General features: G+C 36.0%; 2 protein-coding genes across 3 annotated transcripts in view; one reads left to right on the forward strand and one right to left on the reverse strand.

The window, feature by feature from the left end:
* NUP153 (nucleoporin 153) overlaps positions 1–13,845 on the forward strand; it is a 65,555-nt gene extending 51,710 nt beyond the window's left edge. For both annotated transcript variants that reach the window (XM_016155858.2, XM_036236885.1), the window contains 6 exons: positions 808–1,002; positions 2,847–3,722; positions 6,012–6,368; positions 7,055–7,327; positions 11,979–12,132; positions 12,468–13,845. In XM_016155858.2, the coding sequence (XP_016011344.2) occupies positions 808–1,002; positions 2,847–3,722; positions 6,012–6,368; positions 7,055–7,327; positions 11,979–12,132; positions 12,468–12,552 (1,940 nt within the window). In that variant the 3' untranslated portion in view covers positions 12,553–13,845. The remainder of the gene's footprint in view (positions 1–807; positions 1,003–2,846; positions 3,723–6,011; positions 6,369–7,054; positions 7,328–11,978; positions 12,133–12,467) is intronic.
* A 2,376-nt stretch (positions 13,846–16,221) lies between these two features.
* Positions 16,222–25,380, reverse strand: FAM8A1 (family with sequence similarity 8 member A1). The gene is made up of 5 exons (XM_036236887.1): positions 24,566–25,380; positions 23,271–23,391; positions 21,609–21,732; positions 21,003–21,142; positions 16,222–19,522 (listed from the first exon to the last, which is right to left on the reverse strand). Exons 1-5 carry the CDS (start codon positions 25,281–25,283, stop codon positions 19,378–19,380), a joined length of 1,248 nt encoding a protein of 415 aa, XP_036092780.1. The 5' UTR covers positions 25,284–25,380; the 3' UTR covers positions 16,222–19,377.
* Between the last annotated feature and the right edge of the window lie 75 nt (positions 25,381–25,455).

The following is a 25,455-nucleotide window of genomic DNA, read 5'->3' on the forward strand; positions in this document are numbered from 1 at the left end:
GAAGAGAACACACGAATAAAACACAGAAATCAGATAATTGGGAGAAGTGAGAATTGGAGAACATTGGAGAAGTTGGGGTGCCAGAATGAATGGCTTTTCTCTTAAAACTATATTTCTCTTTCATGTGTTATGCTTTGCTAATAAGCCTTCCTCCTTGTGCCACCTCCTCTCCCAACATACTTGCTAGTTCTGTGTAAAGATTTAAAATTCACCTCTGTGGATCCTTCTCATGCCCTTTATTCATTTTTTCATTCTTTGTACTCTGGTGTTAGATCATTTATCACTTTATATCTTGGTGATGGTGCTACTATGCATTTGTTTTACTTTCCCCTTTTTAGACTGTGAGCACCTTTAGAAGTTAAATAATATTTTATTCATCTTTATGTCCCCAGAGTCTAAGCTCACTTAATGACTGTTAAATGGTTAGCTCATAACAGAAATGCCATGAACATAGTAGGTGGTATCAAGTTGAATTGCAAAGTGGACAATAGAACACTTCTATGCAAAAATGATTATTTCATAGACAGAGACCTGTACTTTGAAATCTTAAATTTAATATGGTCTATGGCTATATGTTTTATGTGTTAGGACATTTCTTGCAATTTATGTCCTACGTTTTATAATGCTGTACTATTTGAAGAAATTTGACAAAGTTTTTAAAGAAAAATTTAGTCTTTTAGGCTCTGATTTGTAAGCATGATTTTTTAGTAAACACTAATAAAAATTGAACACTGAGGCTTAGTGGTGTCACTAAGATGTTGATGTAATGTAAATTAGAATTTTCATGCATTCTTCATTGTTTTTTAGGAAGTTCAGTTCCTACTTCAAGTAGCAGCACTGTTCCTGTGTCTCTGTCTTCTGGAGCCTGCCTAGGATTGGACAACTTCAAGAAACCTGAAGGAAGCTGGGACTGTGAAGAGTGCCTAGTGCAGAATAAAGCAGATTCCACCAAATGTGTAGCATGTGAAAGTGCAAAGCCAGGCACAAAATCTGAGTTTAAAGGTAAGGCGTTGGTAAAGTGCCTCTTTGAATTACCATTTTAAAGTGAAATATTTGCACGCAGCTTTAGTTTTAAAATTATTCGCTATTGAAAATTCATGTAAAATATCGTCCTGGACTTTTAGTTCACATATCTCTGAATTAGTGTAATGTTGGGTTTTTGGCTGGTCAGCAGTGAGGTGGTTTTTTTTTTTTTGTAGCTACATTAAGAACTGTATTCTGTCTGCTGTTACTGAGTCTGGGAGAATTTTAGTTTTTTGTTTTTAGTTGTTAACAGCCCTTTGGCATCTAGATGAATTTCTTGATTTTTATTTGACAGAATTTACACTCTTAGAAGCTTGTTGTAAATACTGAAGACGTGGCTTTGATGTCCCAGAAAAATAACTCTCAGTATTTGGTTATGTAGATATAAAGGAAGAACCTCTCAAAATAATTTAAACTATCTGGAGGCCCAAATTTTCAAGTCTTTATGTTCCTGTATGAATTATTTTATATTAGACACATTCCACTCAAAATTTTGATAAAAGTTTTCAGAAGATCACTGCATCTAAGTCCGCTTTATTTATCTCTTTGTGTAGATGTTACCTCGTGGTCTGTTTCACATAATTCTTTACTTGTAGTATAGTAATTACCATGCCTTTAAGTGTGTTCCTTTGAGGCAGAGGTGATAACTAATTATTATCTTTGGTGCTTTCTATGTGATATCACTTAAGGTATTTTAGAGACCGTGTAGATTGCCGTTTACTCCTGAGATTCTGATACATTTTTTAAATTAATTTTCTTAGGGAAAGAAAGTAGGGTGGATAATCATTAAAGGGGGAAGATGAGGGCTTGTAAAACTTGTCTGTCATTTGTCTTTATGTACACATGAGTAAGCAGAGTAATGGATAAATATCTTGGATCCCTTAATGATTCCTGTTTTGAGGCACTCGAAGTCAAGTGCTTTATTTCTAGTTTATTCAGCTATAGAAAAGCACCATGAAACCAAGACTTTGGTCTTGTCAATATAGTACTGTTTATCTTTTTAAATATTGCTTCTCATGTAATTCTTCTGGTACTTTGACACTAAAAAATTTTTTAAAAAATTTCTTGGGTAAATAACACATTCACAAGACTTAAAAATCAAATTATGACGAGTCATAGTAAAAAGTCTCTCTCTTGTCCCCTTTGGCTCATTTTTATCCTCCTCTATCAAATAGTGACTATTAGTCTCATAATTCTTTCAGAATTTCTTTATGCACATCATAAGCAAATATACTCTTATTCTATATATTCTTATTTCCATCTACCTTGTTAAAAAAGGTTGAATACCGTTTTGCCTTCTGTCTTCTTGATTTTATGGTGGATTAATTTGGACATAGAACCTTCATTCTCCATTTATGGCTGCCTGGATTGCATATGGCATTTTGCATATTTCTAAATTTAGTTTAAAATAAAGACTCGGCTGTAGAATTGCTGGGTCAAAGGATATAAATGTTTGTAATTTTGTGGTAAATACTGACAAAATGCCTTCTATAATTTTGTGCTAATTTTACACACCCACCTGCAGTGTGTAAGATGTCTGTTACTCCTAGTCTTGTTGCCAACATTGTTTTATCAAACTTGTTTGATCTCTGCCAGTCCGATAGATGAAAAGTGGTATATTTGTGTAATCGTGAGAGTTGGGATGTAGTTCCCATGTTGAGTATTGGGCAGTTTGGTTTATATTTACTGTCATTGTTCATATTCTTCAAAGTAGGCCTTTTCAAATTTACTCCTATGCCCCTTTGGTTTTTCATGTTTAACATTTTGTTCTAGAGGATAACATTAATTCAGTGTCTTTGTGGTGTGGTGTCTTAATTTTGCAGGCTTTGGCACATCTTCAGATCCAGCAGCCCCATCCTTCAAATTTGGTATCTCGTCACCCTCTTCTGGACCTTCTCAGACTTTAACAAGCACTGAAAATTTTAAATTTGGAGATCAGGGAGGCTTCAAAATAGGTGTGTCATCAGATTCTGGGTCTTTAAACCCAATGAGTGAAGGCTTTAAATTTTCTAAATCAACAGGAAATTTTAAATTCGGAGATTCATCTGATTCTAAACCTGAAGAAGTTAAAAAAGACAGTAAGAATGATAATAATTTTAAGTTTGGACTTTCTTCTGGTTTAAGCAATCCAGCTTCTTTAGCTTCATTTCAGTTTGGGGTGTCTAATCTTGGTCAGCAAGAAAAGAAAGAAGAACTGCCTAACTCTTCATCCGCAGGCTTTAGCTTTGGTACGGGTGTTATTAACCCTGCCCCTGCGGCTACTAACACCGTAGTGACCTCTGAGAACAAGAGCAGCTTCAGCTTTGGAACCATGGAAACCAAGAGTGTCTCATTGGATCCTTTCACATGTAAGACGTCAGAAGCAAAAAAAGAAGAAATCCCTGCTACCAAAGGAGGGTTCACTTTTGGCAATGTGGAATCTTCCCCTCTGCCATCTGCCTCATTGTTTGTTTTGGGAAGGACAGAAGAGAAACAGCAAGAGCCTGTCACTTCTACTTCTCTAGTGTTTGGGAAGAAAGCTGACAATGAAGAGCCAAAGTGTCAAACAGTGTTTTCCTTTGGGAATTCAGAGCAAACCAAAGATGAGAGTTCTTCAAAGTCGACTTTTAGTTTCACTATAACAAAACCATCTGAGAAGGAATCTGAACAGCCAACAAAGACCACTTTTGCTTTTGGAGTTCAAAACAGTACTACAGCCGGTAAGTAGTAAACATTTTTTTTAAACACAATGTCTTTGCTTCTGGAGAGGTGCAGTAAGTCAAGGAATGGTTTACACTGAACATAGTTGAGAGAGAGCAGTAACAACTCTCTGGGGAGGAGCCTAGAATTTTCCATTTTAACTGCTCCAAACCCCTATGACTTTGAGGAAATTATCTATGTATCTGATTTTGAGAAATACAGCTCTAATGGAAAGCCCACAATATTGCACAGTTGTCCCATGTCCTCTCTTTTGTTTGAGCTTTTATAATCAGAATTAGCATATGTTATTCAGGAAAATGGGCATTCTTTCTTTCTTAAGTTCATGAAATATTTTCTAACTAATGAAATCTTTGTGTGTAGGCCTTCATTTACAGATAAGGATAACCAGTAATCATTAGGCATTTAAAGAATATAGGCATCAAATGTAATTAACCCCTGAGAAATAGAGACAATTATAAAAACAGAAATCCTGATGAAAAAATGAAATAGTACAAATAAAAGTTAAAAGATATGATTGGTTAAACATTATTCTGTGGACTGAGTAGCAGAAAAAACATGGCTGATATAATCAGATTTGTGAGCTGGAGATTTCCAGAACACAGTGCAAAAGTACAGAGAGATCGATCCAAGCTAGAGCCACAAGTTCCATTGGAATAAGAGTTTTAGAAGATGAGAGTTGTATGGAGGAAATATGAAAGAAGTGACAAGACACTTTCCTAGATGAAAAACATTGGTCTTAAAAATGGAAGTGGTCCACTCATTTACAAAGACCAGTGAAATTTTAGGATAAAATTTCAAAATCCTGAATACTTTCAGAGAGAGAAAAACTCTTGGCCACAAATAGTTATCAGATTATCATCAGACTTTATATTATAACATCAAATGCTAAAACAATAGAGCATTATCCTCAAAGTGAATATGGTTTTGAACCTAGAATTCTATCATCAGCCAATTTTATCAGACATAGGGCAAAATATAGATGTTTTCAGACAAGCAAAGAATCAAAAGTTGAACACCCATAAACACTTTTAAATAATAAATTGGAAACACAAAATGAAAAATAAACCTGAAAGAAAAATAGTATGAATTCAGCAAATAGGTATGAGTAGTTTTTGTCTTATTAAATTTTCACTTGGAAATTTTTAAACACCCTTCAAAGAAAGTAAACTATTCTTTGGAAAGGAATAAAAGTGAGATAGAGTCTAATAAATTTTAATTATGGTATATCAATACTATTTCCATTGTAATAGACACTCAACCTCCCAGATACTGATTTGAAAGTGAGCCAACATGCTTCATTTTCTGTAAATCATATTAATACTCATACTATATAATGTGACCAGCCCTATCTAGTAGACAGTATTGAAGCTGAGACATTATTGGAACAGTTTTTTAAAGTCTTCAGTAAGGTGGTTGGATTCAGGATTATCATATAAAAAAATAGCTTTCCTCCAAATTAGAGGTGTAGAGTTGGATATTATCTCATTTGTATTTAATAACATTTCTAATTTGTATTGTATAATAGCTACAGAACCTGTTATATATTAACATAAAAAACATGTAATACTTGTTCCCGAGTGAGAACATTCCTCTCCCTCACAGTCCCTACTGTTAATATAATGTCATTTCTTAGAGAAATTTTTTGTGGAGCTTGACAAGCTAAGCTACTTCTAAAATTCATATGGAAGGGAAATGGCACAGGAATTCTGGGGAGAGGCGTAAGCATACAGACTGGTTTGCCTTACTAAATATCAAACCATATTATAAAGTTAAGTAAAAGTCTCATAACAATAACTTTAGAGGAAACAAAATGCACATATGTTTAGAAATTTAATGTCATAAAGATGGAGTTATACATTAGTGAGCAAAGGGTACACTTACTAGTCAATAAATGCTGCATAGAAAATTGGCTATCATTAGGATAAATTGAAGTTTTAATCTTGCTAACATAAATTGTAAAATCAAGTTTATTAAAGTACGGCTGTCTGCCACTATCTGAATTTGTTATCCAAACACAATATCCGGTTAGGTTTGGATTTAAGGCATATTTTTTATTACTCTGAATTCTGAAGGTTTTCCTATGTAAGACACAAAGTTCATAAGCCATAAATGAAAAGATGGATATATTTGACTACATCAACATTTAATATAATGTGCTGTGTGATGAATGAGTGAATGAATCTATATAAAAAACTGTTTTCTATGAAATCTTATATTGTAGGGTAAGAGAAAATGCTTTTTGTGATTACTTGTTTTTAAAATTTTTGTTTGTTTTTAATTTCCTACAGATCAAGGTGTACCAAAGCCAGTTTTTAGTTTGTTGAACAACAGTTCCTCTAATTCAAGTACACCAGCCACTTCATCTAGTGGCAGCATATTTGGTAGTTCCACCTTTTCCTCCAGTGCACCTGTGGCTGCCTTTGTGTTCGGACAGGCCAGCAATCCTGTAAGCAGCTCTGCCTTCGGTAACTCTGCTGAATCTAGTACATCTCAGTCTTTGCTGTTTTCTCAAGACAGCAAACCAGCAACCACATCCAGCACGGGCACCACTGTTACCCCATTTGTCTTTGGTCCAGGAGCCAGCAGTAACAATACTGCCACCTCTGGCTTCAGCTTTGGAGCTACAACCACATCTAGCTCTGCAGGTACTTTTGAAAAAAAATATATATATATATGTGTCATACTTGGATTGCCTTTAATTATATGTGTATCATCTCTTAGGAAATAACATTTTTATCACAGATTATCATAAAACGGCATGGATACCTTTAGATCATCTATAAGCAGGATGTTGTAGTTGTTTACTGTCGGGTACAATGTACATTTTGTGTTCAAATTTAATATAATTAACTCTTGGAAGCAATTTTTCTAATCTCAGCAAGAGTGTCATCTTTAGTCTTTTGAAGTGTCCTTTTTGAAATGTTAAGTTGTAAGTAACCAGACCCTGGCAGGTTATTTTATTAGACATCAGTCCTCATTATGCAGTATATACCTGATTATAACATTTCTAGAATGTGTTAAATTTCTGATGAGAGGTCAGTTGCTTTTTTAGATGTATTCCTTTCGCCTAAAAATCTTGACCGTGAAGGTGGGGAGTCATGTTAATAGAAGTTTTAGTTAATATGGATTCTATACAGTTTTACTAAACAGTGCTAGAATTGTATTCCTACAATTCTTAGAATCATTATTCAAAAAACTTGGTGGGATTTGTTCATTAAGGTAAAGGAGTCTGAAAAGCAGCTCAAAATTAACTTTTTAGTATATGGAGATTTCTTGAGGATTATCTCATTTTAGGTTTCATGGTGATTTAAGTATTTCTTTGGGCCTCTAGGATCCTCCTTTGTATTTGGTACTGGACCTTCAGCACCATCTGCCAGCCCAGCATTTGGTGCTAATCAGACCCCAACATTTGGACAAAGTCAAGGTGCCAGCCAGCTGAATCCCCCATGCTTTGGATCTATATCATCTTCAGCAACATTATTTTCTGCTGGTTCTCAGCCTGCACCACCTACTTTTGGGACAGTGTCAAGCAGTAGCCAGCCTCCTGTGTTTGGACAACAGCCTGGTCAGTCGGCATTTGGCTCTGGAACAGCTCCTAATTCCAGTGAGTGTGTGGTAGTGATGTAGTTTGTATCTACACTTAGGTTCTATATGTATTAAATGTAATTTTTTCTTTGAACTTTGAGACCATTCATGTTGTATTATTTTTTTATTGTGTTTTGTCTGCAGAATAGAGATGTGTATGTTTAGTCTTACCTATAAACCACAATCTAAACTTTGACCCAATTTTAAGCATTTTTAAAAGGTATTAAAAACATTTGATTAAAATGTGCTTATTTCTCAACTCTGATTTAGGTATTGGATTCATTCAGTCTCATTTCTCCCCATCTGAATTTTGGAACACTATCCTAGATTTCAGCTGTAGTGTTTTCTAATCCTCTTGTGATTAGATTTACCTCAGGAAGTTATACTCCAATTCTAGTATTCTCTCCTGAGTCAGTCTAGCCAAGTTGTCTTATGACCTTTTTTATTGGATGATACTAGCCTTTTCACTTGACTTGCCTATTTAAATAAACATTTCTACAGTTTATAAAATATGTATAATCACATTGTATTATGTCATTTCCTCAAAATTGCACTGGGTATATTTTTCTAATTGTGAAATATAATCATGTAGAAAAGTATGAAACAAATGCTTGTTTACTACCTTTTTTGTATCTCTCTTTGATCACATTTCTCTCTTTCCCTGCTTTTATGGTAATCACTTTTCTTAGATTTTATTGAAAGTTAACTGCTGATTTATACATCTCTAGAAAATATAGTTTTGCCTAATTTTTAATATATAATTAGAGCCTTATTCTATTCAGTCATTTGATTTTTGCTTCTTTCACTGTATCTTATTTGTAAGGTTCATCTGTGTTATTGCATGTTTGTTCATTTTCATTGTTGTAATCACTTTATGAATATACTACAGTTTATCCACATACTGTTAATGAATGTTTGAGTTGTTTTTAGCTGTTAGGAAATGCAGCTCTGCACATTCTTGTATATGTTCCTTTGGGCACATGTATATTTTTCTATGGTCTACATACCTGGGAGAGGGATTACCTAATTAAAAGGTGCACATGCGTATCTTATACTTCAGAGAAGAAAATACAAACTTTCTGATGAATTGTTCCAATTCACATTGTACCGTCTTTATATATGAGGTTTCTCATATTTGGATTCTACATGATTTCATTTTTTGTGAATTATTTTTATAAGGTTTTTTGGGCCATTTTTCTGTTTGGTTTTGGTTTTGCTTGTTGATTTGTAGGAATTCTTTTATGTATTCTGGGTATTAGTACCTTGTCAGTATATGTAGCAAAATTTCTCCTGTTTTATGACACATGTTAACCATTTTAATCAGAATTTATCGATATTTTTTTTCTCCCAGTTTGGAATTGGAGAATTTAGCTCTTTCACACAGGTAACATTTACCTTAATCCTCCTAATACAGTAACACTATATAATTAGATCAGTATTCTGAGTATGCAAATGCTGTGTGGTATACTGTGATTTTCTTTCCTATACAAAATTTTGTTTTCTCTAGTATAAATGATTCCCTCTTTGTTAACATTTTCTTTGTATTTATCATTAGTTACAGCTAACTCTTCTCTCATTTGCACAAAGCTCTTCTCAGTATTTTCAAATACATTGGCTGTTGTTTTTCAGTATCTGAAAGAACTCACAAAATCTTCTAAATTGCTCCTCCCATCAGACTTTCTGTTGAGGCCTGCTGTTCAACTGGGGTCTTAGGGATCTCTTTTTACCAATTTTCTTGGAGATTCCTTTTAAAGGAATTTTTCTTTCCTGGATGTCATGTTTTCTCTCTCTTTTTTTTTTTGTTTTGAAAGAGCAGATCTTCTGGTGATTTCTTAAGGATTCGGGGAAGAAAAATTTGAGAGTTTAGATTTCTGGAAGGATCTTTATATTTGGTTGAATAAAGATTTGGATTGGAAATTATTTTCATTATTTCGAAGGCATTTCTCCATTGTGGACTTTCTGGCCCCCAGAGTAGCTCCTGAAGTCTTCCTTGATCTTTGCTTTTTGACCTATTTCTTTTTTCTGGAATCTCATTAGAATCTTTTCTTTTGCCTCTCATGTCCTGACTTATCAGAAGGATGTTCCTTGGTTTGGATCCATTTTTATCCATTGATCGTGTAAGGAATTTAGTTATGTCCTTTCGTGAACTTCCATTCTTGGGAATTTTCTTGAATTATTTTCTTTGAAGATTTTGTGCCTCATTCTTTTAAAACTTTTGTTCTCTCCTTTTTTTCCCACTTTGTCTTCGTTTTGGTTTCTGGGAAGATTTCTTCAGTTTATCTTTTACTACATGTTCTGTTGAGATTTTAACTTCCACTAGTATTACTTTTTAGTTTTCCAAGTGTTCCTTTTTGTTAGTGGATGTTTCCTTTTCATATCCTTCTGTTTCCACTTTGGAAGGGTTATATGTTGCTCTTGAAGATATTATTGATGAGGGTTTTTTTTTTCTTAAAGCTTTTGCTTAGTTTTCTTCAAATTGTTTTTCTCTATTTTGGTCTTAGTTTCTTATGAAATACTTCACTCAAATGTCTGGTGCTTCTCAACTGCCTACTCATAGTTATTTTGGTTATTAAAAATTGTGGTGAGAATATTTAACATGGGCTCTACCCTTTAAGTGTACAATACAAATTTATGTTGTACAGTAGATCTCTAGAACATAACTTATCTTGCATAACTCAATCTATATCCACTGAATAACAGCTCCCATCCCCTGCCATCCTTGCTCCCACCTGCCACCATTCTTCTCTCTGCTTCTACGAATTTAGTTGTTTTGGATACTTCATATAGTGAAATCATGAAGTACTTATCCTTCTGTGACTGGCTTATTTCACTTAGTATAATGTCCCTCCAGATTTCATCCATGTTTTTGCATATTGCAAGATTTCCTTTTTAAAGGCTGAATATTATTCCATTGTATGTATATACATTATTTATCTGTTCATCAGTCACTGAACATTTAGATGGTTTCCACATCTTGGCCATTGTGAATAATGCTGCGAATGAACATGAGAGTCCAACTATCTCTTTGAGATTCTGATTTAAAATTTTTGGATATGTTTCTGGAATGGAATCATATGGTTGTTCTGCTTTTAATTTTTTGAGGAACCTTCAGACTTTCCCATAGTGGCTGCTCCGATTTACAGTCCTACCAGTAGTGGATCAGGGTTCCCTTTTCTACACATCTTCTCCAGCACTTATTATTTCTCCTCTTTCTGGTAACAGCCATTCTAGCAGGTATAGATAGTGATATCACATTGGGGTTTCGATTTGAATTTCTCTGATTAGTGATGTTGATCATCTCTTATATACCTGTTGGCTATTTGTATGTCATCTTTGAAGAAATGTTTATTCAAGTTCTTTGCTAATTTTTTAATTAGGTTATTTTTCGTTTGTTTTTTTATTGTTGAGTTGTAGGAATTTCTTATATTTTTTGAATAGTAGGCCCTTATCAGATATTTGGTTTGCAAATATTTTCTCCCATTCTACTCATTTTATGAACGTAGGATGCCTAAGCACCACATGATAATTTGTTGTACATGGATAAGGCATATAGATCTTGAATTTTATTGTAAATTTATATGACTTCCTATTTGCTTGGGAAGACCTGGACTTTAGTATCTTCAGGTCTTTCAGATTCCCCAGAGAAAGTTCTTCCTAGTCTCTGACCTGGAGGGTGTGTATATTCTAATTGTCAGTGTTCTGGGAGCGAAGTCAGAGAGGAAGGCTGCAGTTCTCAATGCTCATTATATCAACCCTGCACTTCCTTAATACTTCTGTTTTCAATATACTGCCCTTGCCTTTCAACTGTGCGTGATCATCCCCAGTCCAGAGACCTCTCCAGGGAATAAAGCTCTGGTTTTCTGCTGAGGTAGAGGAGGCGAATGACTATCCTGTTTGGTGTTGGGGAGGCATTGAGTTGGGTGTCTGATTCTACCATCCTTCCTTGTTTATTTTTTTAAAGTCACACATTCATTCTCACTTCCAGAGGTATCTAGAGCCTAAGCCTTTTGGTTATGTTTATTGTAAATGGAATTTCTTCTTTTCTTTCCCTGCCGCTAGTGTAGTATTCAGCTCTAGTGAGCGTTCCAGCTTTTATATTGTATTGCTGTTGTCTCCTCTCCCTCGTAAAAATCTCTTTACTGTTATTTTAACATAATGTGTTTGTTGATTCCACTATCTTTAACCAGAAGTTCACTCTGACCCTTTTCTTCGGTTATGGGTATGTTGGGTCACTTGTTGAAGGGTATGTTCTGTGTGTCACTGGAGAAAATACCTAATTTTAATTTTCTTTAAATTGACCATAAGATAGATAGCTTAATTCATTGTTTCTTCCTTTCCTTTTCCTTTTCCCTTTCCCTTTCCCCCCCTTCCCCCCGCCTTTTTCTTTCTTCTTTCTTTTTCTTTCTTTCTCTCTCTCTTTCTCTTCTCTCTTTCTTTCTCTCTCCTTCCTCCCTCCCTCCCTCCCTCCCTCCCTCCCCTTCCCTTCCCTTCCTCCCCTCCCCTCCCCTCCCCTCCCCTCCCCTCCCCTCCCGTCCCCTCCCCTCCCCTCCCCTCCCTTCCTTCCTATAGTTTTAATTCTTTGCTATGTTTTGTATGTAAAGGGTCGGTCAGTCATTTCTGGAAAAACTCATTTTTACCTTAATGAAGTTTTTCTGCTTCAACTATTATAGGTTCAGTTTTCCAGTTTGCCAGGAGCGCTACAAATTTCAGCTTCACAAACAACAATGCATCAGGAATATTCACATTTGGTGCAAATCCTAGCACACCTGCAGCCTCAGCCCAGCCTTCTGGTTCAGGGGGCTTTCCATCAGCATTTACACTGGGGTAAGAACTTTTCGTTGATACGGAGAATTTAACATGGTAAGGGTGTATGCATATGCATGAATGTATATCCGTGTTTTGTCTTTAAAATCACCAAAGTGCGGTATAGTTTAAGTAAAATCACATATGTCCTCTAATATCAATTTACTATATTGATGTTTTAAAGGATCACAGCCTGAGAAAAAGAGAGAGGTTGTGTGTGTGTTACAACAGAAAATGTGTTTACTTTAAAATTGTCTTTCCCCCGACCCCATCGTCACTGGTCGCATTTAGCATTATACTATGATTCTCAATTTTGTCCGTATCATGTCACATTTTGAAGTTTTTATTTTTCACAGGTCAAATGGGAAAAATATGTTCTCTTCTTCTGGAACTTCAGTTTCTGGTCGCAAGATAAAGACTGCTGTTAGACGCAGGAAATAAAGATCACAGTGGTGTTATACACAACAGTTTTAACAACAGTTGGTGCCCTACTTTCACATACTGGATTGTACTACATGTTGGGGTTATCTGAAGTCAGATCTGCCCAAGGACTTCTTTAATTTTGGAATTTTCCTCCTTTTTCCTTTCTTTACAGAAGCCCCACCCTCAACTCCCACCACCCTTTAAAAAAAAAAAAATAATAGCTAGACTGATGACTGATTCTTCAGCAAAAACATTTTATGATTCAGCAAGTTATTCACTGATTTGGCTTAGGCTGGCTGAATCCAGGAATAAGAGCCCGCTCAGCAAATGGCTTTGTATAGAACCTCTGTGTGCACCGCTGTGTGCGTTGATAATATGCGTTTGTGGAACGCATTGAAATTGTAATTATATCTGAGGAATTCTGTATAGATTAGAGGATGTTGAAATGAATGATTTCTATGCTGAGTTTGTGCTGGTGTATGTGTGAAGTGAGTGAATTGGGTGTATTGTGCACTAAAATTTTCTGATAGAGGAAGCCTGATTAAAGAATGGTCCATGCTAAGGACTTGTTAGATCTAGTTCCTTCTCCATTTAATAATTATATGCTATTTCTATATTTTCATTCTTCTATCACCTGTCTTGCCTTTTTCATTATTTTATTATGAAACGTGTGTAAATACAATTTTGTTTCTGTCCTTTTTGGCATAACATAAATCTGTGAACTTGAAATTTTAATTTTGTGTTAGAAATTTTTTTTTGTTGTTTGTTTAGTCTTGTCTCAGATTTTATTATGTAAATCCCATTATTCAAAGTTGCCTAAATCCATTTGGAAATCTTTTAAAAAAAATTGGGGATTCTTAAAGTGAATTTATTGGCTTTTCTGATCCAGTTTTGTTTGGACCAAAAACCAGTATTGTATAAAGTATTAAGCATATATTTTTATATTTACTGAAATGGACTGTGGTGACTTTGGATAATAAGGAAAAGTTTAATATTAAAGCCATGTTTATTACAGTATAATTAACATGTAAAACCATGGGATAAATGCCATCAATAAAAAATTATGAAATACTTTTTGTTCTAGTATTAACTCTAGAAGGAAATCTTCTTATAAAGATTGATAATGGTCAGATGAGAAATTTCAAGGAATGCTTTTAAGTGATTTGGATAACTCCTAAGTGAAGAGGAGAGTATCTGACTTTATAACATATAGAAGGTACCCTGCTTTTGTCTGGTGCTAGGACTCATGCCTACTTCATATATAAATTGGCACACCTTTTTAAAAGTCGGAAATAAACACACACAACCATTTGTTTGTGTTTGTATCTTCCTTGATAATTAGACACTGGTTAATGAGTTTTTAGAGATACATACCCAAAGCAGGTCACAAAATCTTCATTTGTCCTTTTGTGTAATTTCTTTCGGATTATTTTACTAATTTTTTTAAAAAAAAGATTTCTATGGTCCACAAAAGAAATCTTGGGGGACAATTTTTGGTAATTTTATTCTTCAGTTTGAACATACCAGTTATGTTGCGCTGACTTATTTTGCTGAATTTCTGGTTGTAGTCTAAATTCAGAACTTTAAAATGTTAAGCTTTTATGTGCGTATTTACATGAAAATATATTTTTCTTGTTAAAAATATTTAGGCCATCATCAAATGCTGGTTTTGGTGCAGAACTTTTGTTTTTGTAATACTTTATTAATATACATTTGACATGGCCTGTTTTGGGGGCATATGGTGATGGTGAATATTGGAAGAAGTAATGTTAAGAAGTAGTTAATGCCTAAATTGTAGGTTCATTCATTCTTACTCTTACTTTAAGTCCATATGGATGGGAGTATGAGGCTTTCTACTCTTGGAAAGACTTTTCATAAGAAATGTGCTAGAAATAATGTTTTTTTAGTACTTTTTTTTTTTTTTAAACAAGTGATTTCCATACTTAAGGTGACCTCTCGAAAATGAAATTCTCTGGCCCCCAAAATGAAAGTCTATAGGGCTGTATTCAGGACTTGGGACCTGTGTTTCCCATCTCAATGGCTGTAATTTTGAGGCTGCACATGGCAGCCCTGGAGTACACTGGTGGCAGCTCTAAACTCCAGTCTATCCCTACTCCAACCCATCATAGGTATCTCCCTATTGGACTGATTCAGACTACAGACCCACTTCTGATCCAGTCCCTGTGGCTGTGACAGCAACCTTGGGCAGGCTGGGGTTATATGTTCTGTACACAAGTGAAAATTGATGGCTCTTATAGAAGAAGAGGATATGGAAAGAAAACAATGAGAGCCCGCTTCTCATGCTGAACCAATGAGGAATCGTTTTTACCTGAACATCTCAAGGGAGGAAAGCTGTATGTAGAAATATTGAATAGTCGGGTATGTTTGTATAATTCGGTCAAGAGGGTTGGTAGTTCTCACTGGTATATCTATCATAACTTGGTGGGATGTGTATATTCAAAGACCTCCTCATTCATTCACCTTGATCTGGATAGGTTCCAAAAATCTCCCTCATTAAATAAGCACCCAGAAGATTTGACAATTTAAGTGTTAGGTTGTTTTACTGAATGATTTCAAGCATTAAGAAAATACAGTTCAGACACTGGAAAAATTTTATCTTTAAGCAAGCTACTTAATATTGGCTACAAATTCTCTCCTGAGATTGTTTACGTAATTAGGATTTTATTATTTGAAATAAGTGTTGGGCTAATTTTTACAATTTATAACCAGGCCTTAAACTTCCTGATTTAGCCTGGTAAGAATTTGTATTTAATTGTATTAGTAGTCATGCATCCCCTGATGGTGGTACCTTCTGAGAGATGTTAGGCAATTTTGTTGTGTGCATATACAAACCTGTATGGTATGGCCTGTTGCTCCTAAACGACAAACCTGTCTACCTTGTTACTGTACAGACTACTATAAGTAGTTGTATTGTGCTACGTATGGCATACATGATGGCTATGATGTCACTAGGCAATAGGAATTTTTAGCTCTATTGTAATCTTATGTGACCACTGTTGCATATGTGGTCCATTGTTGACTGAAACATGTAGCACATTTCCGGGGCCTGTTTAAAGTTTGACACTGGAAATTTTATAAAAATTAGCTTGTGTTTAATGGAAACTGACAAGTTTGGTATAAAGGAAACAGGTATGTTGGTTCTAGCTGTACATGCCACCTGTATGATCATGTCAGTCTTCACTTCTCATAGGCAACTTTTTAAAACACCTCAGAAGTCCGCTGTAATTCCACAATACATAGTTTGTAGCTGGGCTAACAAAATAGCACATCATCTGCGGGACTCTGACCAGACCATGGTTTAACTACATTTATCTACTATCTATCTTTATCCTTCAAGGACCTGTTTTGTATCCTGTCCTCTAGAGTTGTCTAAAGGTTAGAATAAGAAATGCTTTTAAGATGAAAACAACGTTTAAATTTCCCAGCTGAGTCATTTACTAACTATGAGACTTTGAATTTCTGGTTCCTCATATGTAATATGGGTCCTTAATACCTTAATAGGTGGGATGGATTAACAACTTTTAAGGACATGATTAGCTTAACATTAAGCTTAGTCATTTATGAGTAAAATTCTAAAGACAGAATGCTAGAACAGCTATTTGGAAGCAAGGTCTCCTTTAGACGATTACGGAGCAAACTTTCTCAAAGAAATGGGCAAGACGCAAATTAATTGGTGACCAAGTGTTTATTGAGACAATACAAACTGGTGGCATACAAATTATTAAAAATAGAATGCTGAATTTATTTATAGGCAGGCCATCAGATAACTGTTTGTGGGTCAAGCCCTACTATAATGAACTGCAAGGAAATACAGTTTGAAATGCACTTCATCCAGGTAAGTACATCTTGTAAAATGGGGGTGGGAAATGGCAAGTAATTGAAACACTTGTCAGATTTTAGGAATACTACTGTTTAGAAATACCCTTCAAAAGAAACAATAGTCTGTCTTTAATTAGGGATAAGGGTAGAATGAAAATACTTAGTGTCCCTATTCCCCTCAAATCTTTATTCCCAAGTAGAAAATAAATTTTTAACTCCTTTTTAGTACAAATCTTTCAGAGTCAAAATTTTTACCACCATTTGAAACAAAACACACTGAAGACTCAACTTTTGTAATTTAGACAAAGTGGCCCTCAAATACATGTTCTTTCCAATCCTAAATATTTGGCTAAAATAGGAAGGTAAATATGTAGGAAAGAAGTAACTTCTAAACCAATCTAACACAAATATCAGTTGGGCAATATTGTGAAGGTTTGCTATCCAAAGACGTATTGGCTTAACTTCTGTAGTCAGATTTGTCTAAAAGTAAGGCTTGCCATCATTCACTTACCTACCCTAGGCCCAGCATGAATATTAACATGTGAGACTTTCTCAAGGTGCACTAGCCACTTGGGCTACCTTTAGTAATGGGTATTGAAGTTTTCTAGATGCCTAAGTTAGCTGCTTGTTCTGTGGTTTTATTTAGGCACATTCATTGAAATAGTATTCTTAGTCTGACTCCTAATTTTTGTTCCCTTATGTTGTAAAAGTGATGAGTAACGCACTATGAAGTCAAGTTTATTTTTGCCATTTTAGGCTTGAGCTTCGGCATTTCTATAAGTGACATATTAAGTAGAAAAGTGTTTTGAAAAGAGGGATTCTCCATTCTTTACAACCCCAGAGAAAAAAATATGGTTTCCCACTGGTATTTTTTTTTTCAATGATTTGGGAATCAAAATCTCTCTCTAGTGCTGAATTCATGAATAGAAAGACTTGGATTTTTCTGTTGTAAAAGCAAAGTAATAATACTTATGTTTATTTTATAGGGCTATGTAGTATAACTTGAATCTTGAGATGGATAATAATCTGAATGACATATACAGAAAATGTGGAGTATTTTAAGTATAGCAAACTACTTATTTGCTTTTGTTTTACTATAAAAATAAATAGCCTAGATGGTAAACCAATCAATTATCTGAGGGGAAATAATACATTCCAGATAAATTCCAGAGTTACATGACTGAAGGACATTTCAACTTGAACTCCCAATCACTGGCAAAAATAGTGTATACAGTAATGCTTATGTAACAATTTCTAGTCTAATAAAACTTTAGTTTTATTTACTTACTATGAAGGGCCCTGACACTTAAATATTTTCCCAGAGGCTATAAGTGAATGATCTGTTTAATACTTTGACATACTTTAACTGATAGGCTTTCTGTAATGTTGGATTTAATAAAAATTATTTTGGAAAACATGGTTTATGAAGTTTTACAATAAAAAGGTATTAATAAGGACACTGTTAAGGTTTCTATAACCATCAAATGTGAACATTTTCAGTTTTAAATATCAAAAAAATCCACTTTAAAAATTGATAATGGTAATACATATATATGTCTTGCATTTGCTAATAAAACCAAAACTAAAGCCTAGATTGACCCTTGAAACTGTCCAACACAATTTAGTGTTTTGGTTTTTTTTGGGGGGGGGGGCGATAATATCAGAGTTGGAGAAAATGCGTAAGAAACAAAACTTAGTTCAGGTATATCGCAACACAGCAAACTGGGCCATCTAACAAAAGCATGCACGCACACTTGAAACTCCACAACTCTGCTTCAAAAGAATAAATTAAAATGGCAATACACAAAGTATTCCTTTGCTTAACATTTTCCTCAAAACATCATCCATGGCAAGCCCAAAATGAAAGCTTTTGGCCCACAGATCCAAAGACCTTAGAATAATGTCTGGAAATGCTACTCTTCTTTGTAGAACAGTCCATAATGGGAAGATTGCTACTATTTCACAGGCTACCAGTACTTAATCATGAAATACTAAAATTATTTAATTCCTTGATGTTTCAAAAGTTATGGAACTATATAAAATATAAAAAGACTAATGTGAATATCTTGTGTATATAAATAGAAGTTAATATTCAGAATACTGAAAAGCACTAATACTTTCTTCATGCTGCACACATACTGGAAATAATGTTTTACAGTAAATTTGCAACAGTTTGATGGCATTTTTCCCCACATACTTATAGTTTGATTTAGGGCACTGAAAATACTTGCACATGAATTTTTAGTTAAATTTACAGTGAAAATTTACTCACCCCCCCCATTAAAAGCAATAACTAACTTACCTTTTCTTTAATACATCAATATTAATATAGCAATGACAATACTTTTTCATCATCATGCAAACTTGCCCCCAAATACATTTTTATGCATTAAGAATAGTTGTAAAGTTACATCATTCCTACAGTAAACTGCAGTACAGATTTTAAAACTTCAGGTAAGGGGAGTGTTAGGCCTGTCTCACTTGCCCCTTTCTCTTGCCTCTACATATGCCTCCTGGGCTGGGAGATAAGTGGATTAGAATTGTATCCCCACTCCCTCCCCCGCAAAAAGCAAAGATAACAATTTCCCCAAGAAGTATTAACTACAAGATGAATAATGTGTTTACAAAACACAACTGGATGTTTTCCATCATTTTGGGATAAACCAAAATTAAGTTTCATTTGGAGATTTCAAAGCTGAAAATGCTTTCGGCAAATTCTAATGCCTTAGATCTTAGCATATATTGTCCATTGTTGATTCTAAAACCATTTGCCTTCTTTTCGATCTAAAATTCTAACACTTGAATTTAACAGGTTTTCTTCTGGCAAAGTTCTTTGGCATTCAAGTAAAATCAATACTTTCAGAATAGTCACCTGCATCACACTGGAGTGACTGCTTTAATTTCTAAATCATCAATTAATGTAACCCAGGGATACTGATGGCCTTGAAACATAATTTAGTCTCGTCATTATTCCAGAGTATGGAATTCAGGCTTTTGGGGGCATCATCTGACCCCATTTCTTTTTACCACAATGGTTCCTGCTACAATGTCATAGGCTGTTCGATTATGCTGAAAAAACAGCAGTGTGATGAAAGCAGGAAAAAAAGAAGCAATAGAAAAATTCTTGATCAAAGCTCGTATAGTGGACCTAAAATGAAAAAACAAAGCAAAAAAATATAAATTGTATACCAACCACATACAGATGAATAGTATTCCATCAAGTTCAAAATATGTATTTAAAACATTCAAAGTACAACTGAGAGAATTTTTGCCTTTGTATCATTATATTATGATCAAACCATCTCGGGTAGTTCTAAAGATTTCATCAATATAAAAGAGTAGAACTTTCAGATTAAAAGCAGTAATATGGGACCTAAAGTTTCTAGCATTTTGCCAGAAGTAACTATTCCCTTATCTTTTCTATCGTCACTCATTCCCGTTTTTAGTAACTTCTAAATTGAGTAAGTTTCCTGCATTCCCATTTTCTACCTTCTATGAAGCACTAGCATTTTAAATTACTGTACATTCTTTTATCAGCTTATTCTTGTGGTATCCTGTGATTTAAAATTTAAAAATTTTTTTCAACTATAGCTTAGAATGGAGAATTATCCTACTTTATGTTAGATTTCTGCCTTTTAGCGCACTGAGAGACTACAGAAAAGCACTGTGGCTAAGAGTGTGGGCTCTGAATCCAGACTAGTTGGTTTCAGATCCATTTCTACCAGGCATTAATTGTATTCCACATCTGTAAAAAGGAGATAATAGTACTTACATTACCTATCTTATAAGGTTAGGATTTAGTGAGTTAATACATATGCAGCATTTATAAGGAGCTCAGTAAACATTAGTCATTATTGACTCATTAAAATTAGTACCCAGGATTATTATAAACACAAAATTGTAAGGAAATTTTGAGGATGTCAGCGAAATCAAGGGTTCTAGAATCTTTCATTTATATTTCTTTATATAATCCAGCTCTGAATCAGGCTGGCAATTATTCTTGCCAGTATCTTGTTTTGCTCAACTGATTACCACCTACTCACCTCCCCAACTTCCATTATCACTGTTTGTACCTTCCTTGAGAACCAGATGCCAACAGCTGGCCATGAGTACTGGAAGTATTTCAAAGGGGTGCAGGGAGGGCAGAATGTGTGCATTCATAGTTATCAAAACTCTTACTGCCTATTCAAGATGGGATAATGACAGGCTCAATGAAGGTTAGTAACTGACCCAATATCCACAGATCTAGAGAATAATAAAGCTAGGCATGGAATACTGACATAAGTAGCATCAACACTCAAATCACCCTTTCATTATTGTGACTTTCAAAAAATGTTTCTCTTGAAAATGTATACTGAAGAGGGGGTCTACAAACATATTAATATAACTGAAAAATACTCAAACTTTGTTTTAAACTTAATGTAAGCCTATTTACTTTATACCATGAAGAAAAAGTACCAACATCTTAAAAATACTATGTCAAATGGTATAACTTTTAAATTATATTGATTACTATAAACTATAACAACCACATATAAATGAATAGTATTCTATCAAGAAAGAACACTATCAAGAAAATAAAGCATTATTTTAAGTACATAGTGGATTAAGCTAAGGAAAGAACTTACGTTGTGATGCTAACATTTGAGGAAGGAATCACTAAAACCCGACTCGGTGCAATAAGCACTGATGTATCACATGTCACAACTCGAAGCCCCAGCAGGAACTTCCCTGGGGTAGCTCCACCTGCTCCCCAAATGCAAATTATCTAAGGAAAGAGGATAATTTAAAAATATTTACTAACTCACCTATACCAATTTTAAAGGTAAGTTTTCCTTTAAAGGTAAGTTGCCATATTATTCATGCCTTAAAAATTTCAAGTTGACTTTCACAGAATATCAAAGGTTACCCTTTTAATGCATTTCTGCAAGTCTCTAATGTCTTTAATACCATCAGATGTCTACTGTAATATTTCTCTATGACCCATTATATTTTTTAGCAAGTTGTTTCTATGGAAAAACATTTCAAGTTCCGCAATCAATTACAAGTATATTTTTGGACCGTGAGACTGAAATATACTACAAAGAAATTATAAAACGTCTCCACTCAGAAGGTTGTTTTTTTGTTTGTTTTTTTAACTTGAGAAGTATTGTTAAAGAAAATCTTTTTATCTTGGCCTGATAATCTAAAGTTGGATTATTAAATATTAACATTTGCTGAAGTCAGTAGCTTACCTCATAGAAACAAACTAATAATCTGTATATAAGAGCCACAACCATCATTTTCTGCAAGTCTTCCATTGATGTGTCTTCATCTATTTCTTCTATTATATAATGCATAGCAAACTTGGAGATATCCCTACACAAAATAATAGTTTTGGATTATTAAGAATTAGTTATCAGAGCAGTTGCATTTATTGTTTCCATTAGTATAAGTCATAAATTTTAACTGAAATTCTAATGTAATCTTTAGGTTTTCAACCATCCAGTTTTATAAAACACTCATTAGCCTATTCAACAAATAAGCAGCACTATCATAAACAGGCACTGTACTAGCCCTGGGAATATAATGGTGAGTGAACTCAACATGGTCTCTGCTTTCATGGAGATTTTAACCATGCAGAGGAAGCAGAACAAAATAATAAAATGGGATGAGAACTTGTGAAGGCGTCCTAGAAATGCCATTTTTGCTGAGATTTGAAGGATGAAGAGAAGTCAGCCAGACTAATAAGGAAGAAGTATCAGAGACAGGGGCTACCAAGCCTTGAAACAAAGAGTGTGATGGAAGCTGTAAGCAGTTTGGTATATCTCAAATACTAAGTATGAGGGGTGACAGTAATTAAGAAATAAGGGCATCTGAACCACATGAACATAAGACTGTATCCTGATGGCAATGAGAAACCACTGAAGGGTTTTAAGGAAGGAGAGGTACAAAATCAATTTATGATCTCTTTGGTTCTATATCAGAGATTGGACTGAGATAATACAGGAGACTGAGATACCAGTTAGAAGACTTTTGCTATAATGCAAACAGGAGATGATAGTAACTAGAAAAGGAATTATGAAGTAAAATGGCCTGACAGTGAAGAGGGAATGTTTTGGGCTATTCAGGAGATTCAACAGAAAGGAGTTGGTACTTGATTGGAAATGTAGGAGTAGGAGAGGGAGAGACAGAAAGGAATCACCGTAATACTCAGGTTCCTGGCAAGGGCCCTGAAATTTGACTACAAGGGTTTATATCCTGACTGTCACTTACTACCTTCATAACTTGGTCAATTCTGGGCTTCTTGTAAACCTAAATTTCAATCTATAAAATGAAGGTATTAACCTCTACAGCTCATAGTGGTGGTAGGATTAAATAAGAATCCATATAAAGAGGTGAGCTCAACCTATGTCTAGCATGTAGAAAGTACTTAGCAAGTGACAACTGCTACTATGATTAGTAATCAGAAAAGATTATTATTCACATAAATGGATCACTTTGCAGTTCACTTGGAACTTGCTTGATAGTATAAACAATCATATTTGGAAATGCCATCTAGCTGATTATTAATATAGTTCATCTACCAAAAACTTTTTATGCCTAGTAAGAGGAAAATGAGTTCCTGGCCTAAGAAAAAGAGTTGAATAAAATTAAACTGGGTTTGGAGGCTCTTTTTACCTTGAGATTCCCACAGATCTCGCAGAATTAAGTGTTTTTCTCTCTTTTGTAGTCATTTCTTAAAATTAACGACAACAACAACAACAAAAAAACCAAATCTGACAAAGCTCTTAAAAAGAAATCATGACACTGGCCACCAATTATCCATGTAGTCACTTGCAGGCATGAACTGAATTTCAAAAAAAGATCTTCGGACAGAAGACATTAAAACCTTTCTGCAAATGGCCTTAACTTACTTTATTCCACTGAGATGCATAATGCTTAAGACAATGGTTGCTTTTATAAAGAAGAGAATAAAGAAATCCACCATTTCTGCCATAAATCTGTGGGCCAAGGATGGAATAACATACTCTCTGCCTGTAAATTAAAAAAAAAAAAAAGTTAGAAAAACCTAATCATTTCACATATGCCTTGGAACCCAAGCTAGGTAAATAAATGAAGAATGTAAAGTCAAGGTACAACTTGCCAATAAAATTTATAACTTTGCAACAATTACTAGCATTGACTGACTCCACCAGTAGTACAATAATACATATTATTAAAATACAGCAACACTTTGTGAAAAGTTTAAAGTATGCTTTCACCTCAATGCTTAAAAAATAATTTCACATATAAATTTATTTAAGGTACTCAACACATTTTGCTAGGGTCTCCTAGTAATAAGGAGAATCCAAGTGATCATAAGTGTATGATACAAAATTAAACATATTTTAGTAAAAATCAAAGTATAGACAATTAGTACAAAGTAAATCTGTGTTCCTCATTTTAAAACCTCCTATTCATTTAGTCTTGCTTTCTATGTACTAAATTGATCTGTCATCCAAAATTCTAAATGGAATTAAATTCAGAGTGGCTAATTCTTGTCCCATATATCTATTGCTGAATTAAAACTCTAAATAATAAAAGTAACTAATGTGAAATATTCTCATTTCCATAAACATACAATATACAAAATTATTCAGCCAGAACCCAGCCAGAGGTTCAGAACTCCATTTGTATGCATGTAAATCTCCTTTTATATCCACCAGTTCCATTGTCCCTAATATATGGGTAATATGGAATATAATTAATATATTAATTCTATATTACCTATGTGATCATATTCTATAATATATAGATAACATATAATAACGTCACGTCCGGATAATTTCCAGCATTACCAGTCAACTCCCCCACCGCACCCTGCCATGTAGGTTTGCCATCTGAGAAAAGCTTTGGATCTCATTCACTAGAACTAGGAGATCAAAGAGGGTGGTTGAAGGAGCAGAGATTTCTTTACACGAGGAAACGATTAGTCAGTCTCGGGAGCAAAGGAATCTATTTCGAGTGCCAAGTCTAAAGGTATTAAAAACTGTACAGCCTCTCTGTACAGTGTTTAAGGCCTGGGCAGACGATAGCTGAAGCACGCGGAGAAATGCCAACTGGAGTAGCAGTAGCAGCAGCCGCGGCTACATGCTATATAAACTTGCCTCTGGTACCCCCCAGTTCCCCGAAGACCCTCTCCACGCAACCTCTCGCTCGCGCTTCTCACCTGCCTGGCGCCCATTCTCGCTCGGGGTTCGCGAAGGGGCGGCGGATCCCACCCTCGTCACTGGGGCTGCCCGGACGGATCCTTGCACGTGAGGAGCCCGAGGTCCCAGTCCCGTGACGGGAGCAGGGGTGGTGAAGCCGGGAGCCGCCCCCGAGTCAGGGCCGGCAGCCGCGGCGCTCAGGAAGTAGAAGGGGTTGTAATAGCCCAGCTGAAGGGGCGGCGGCGCCGCGGCCTGGGGGACAGCGGCAGCGCCGCCCGAGGAGTAGCTCGGCGGGGACGGCTGGGGACTGCAGTAGGTTGGGAAGGCGGCCAGGCCGCTGTGCCAGGTGAGGTAGCCGCAGTAAGACTGCCACAGCCACTCGTGCACCTGCCGGGAGTACTCGCGAGCGCTTAGTCGCGCCGGCTTCTCCCGCGGGGCCGCGGCCTCCGGCGCCTCGCAGCCCGCCGCCTCCTGCAGACCCGCACCGGAGCTGGACGGCGCCTCCCCGCGCTTCCCAGGCTCGCGGGGCTGCTCCGACTCCTCGGCGGCGGCTGCAGTGGGCGCGAGGCCCGCGGGCGGGGGCCTGCCCGGGGCTTGGGGTTCGGCCTGCGGCCCGTCCCGGGGGCGTGGGGCAGCGGCGGCAGGAGGGCCTCTCAGGGAAGGGACTGGTTCGTGGTCCCCTCCGCTGTCGCCCTGCCCAGGAGGGCGGCCTCGGGCCTCCTCCGGCCCCTCTGCCATCGTTGCCTCAGCAGCACCCTCCGCTGTCTTGTCACTGCGCCGTATCCCTCCCCCACTGGCCCCTCCCCAACGGCCCCGTCGCCACCGCAGCAGCCACCAGCGTCAACAATCTGCCAGCGGAAGCGGAAACCCCACCCGTCGCGGCGTCGCCGGCCGTGGGGCGGGGCGGGGC

This window comes from Rousettus aegyptiacus, unplaced genomic scaffold (genome assembly GCF_014176215.1).
Source record: "Rousettus aegyptiacus isolate mRouAeg1 unplaced genomic scaffold, mRouAeg1.p scaffold_m13_p_1, whole genome shotgun sequence".
NCBI classification, from domain to species: Eukaryota; Metazoa; Chordata; class Mammalia; order Chiroptera; family Pteropodidae; genus Rousettus; species Rousettus aegyptiacus.

Coding starts and splice junctions, on each gene's coding strand:
- FAM8A1 (XM_036236887.1), bottom strand. CDS start 25,283: ATGGCAGAGGGGCCGGAGGAGGCCCGAGGCCGCCCTCCTGGGCAGGGC. Junction 23,392..24,565: donor CGAGAATGGGCGCCAGGCAG/GTGAGAAGCGCG, acceptor TTTAATTTACAG/GCAGAGAGTATGTTATTCCA. Junction 19,523..21,002: donor TCAAATGTTAGCATCACAAC/GTAAGTTCTTTC, acceptor TTTTCATTTTAG/GTCCACTATACGAGCTTTGA.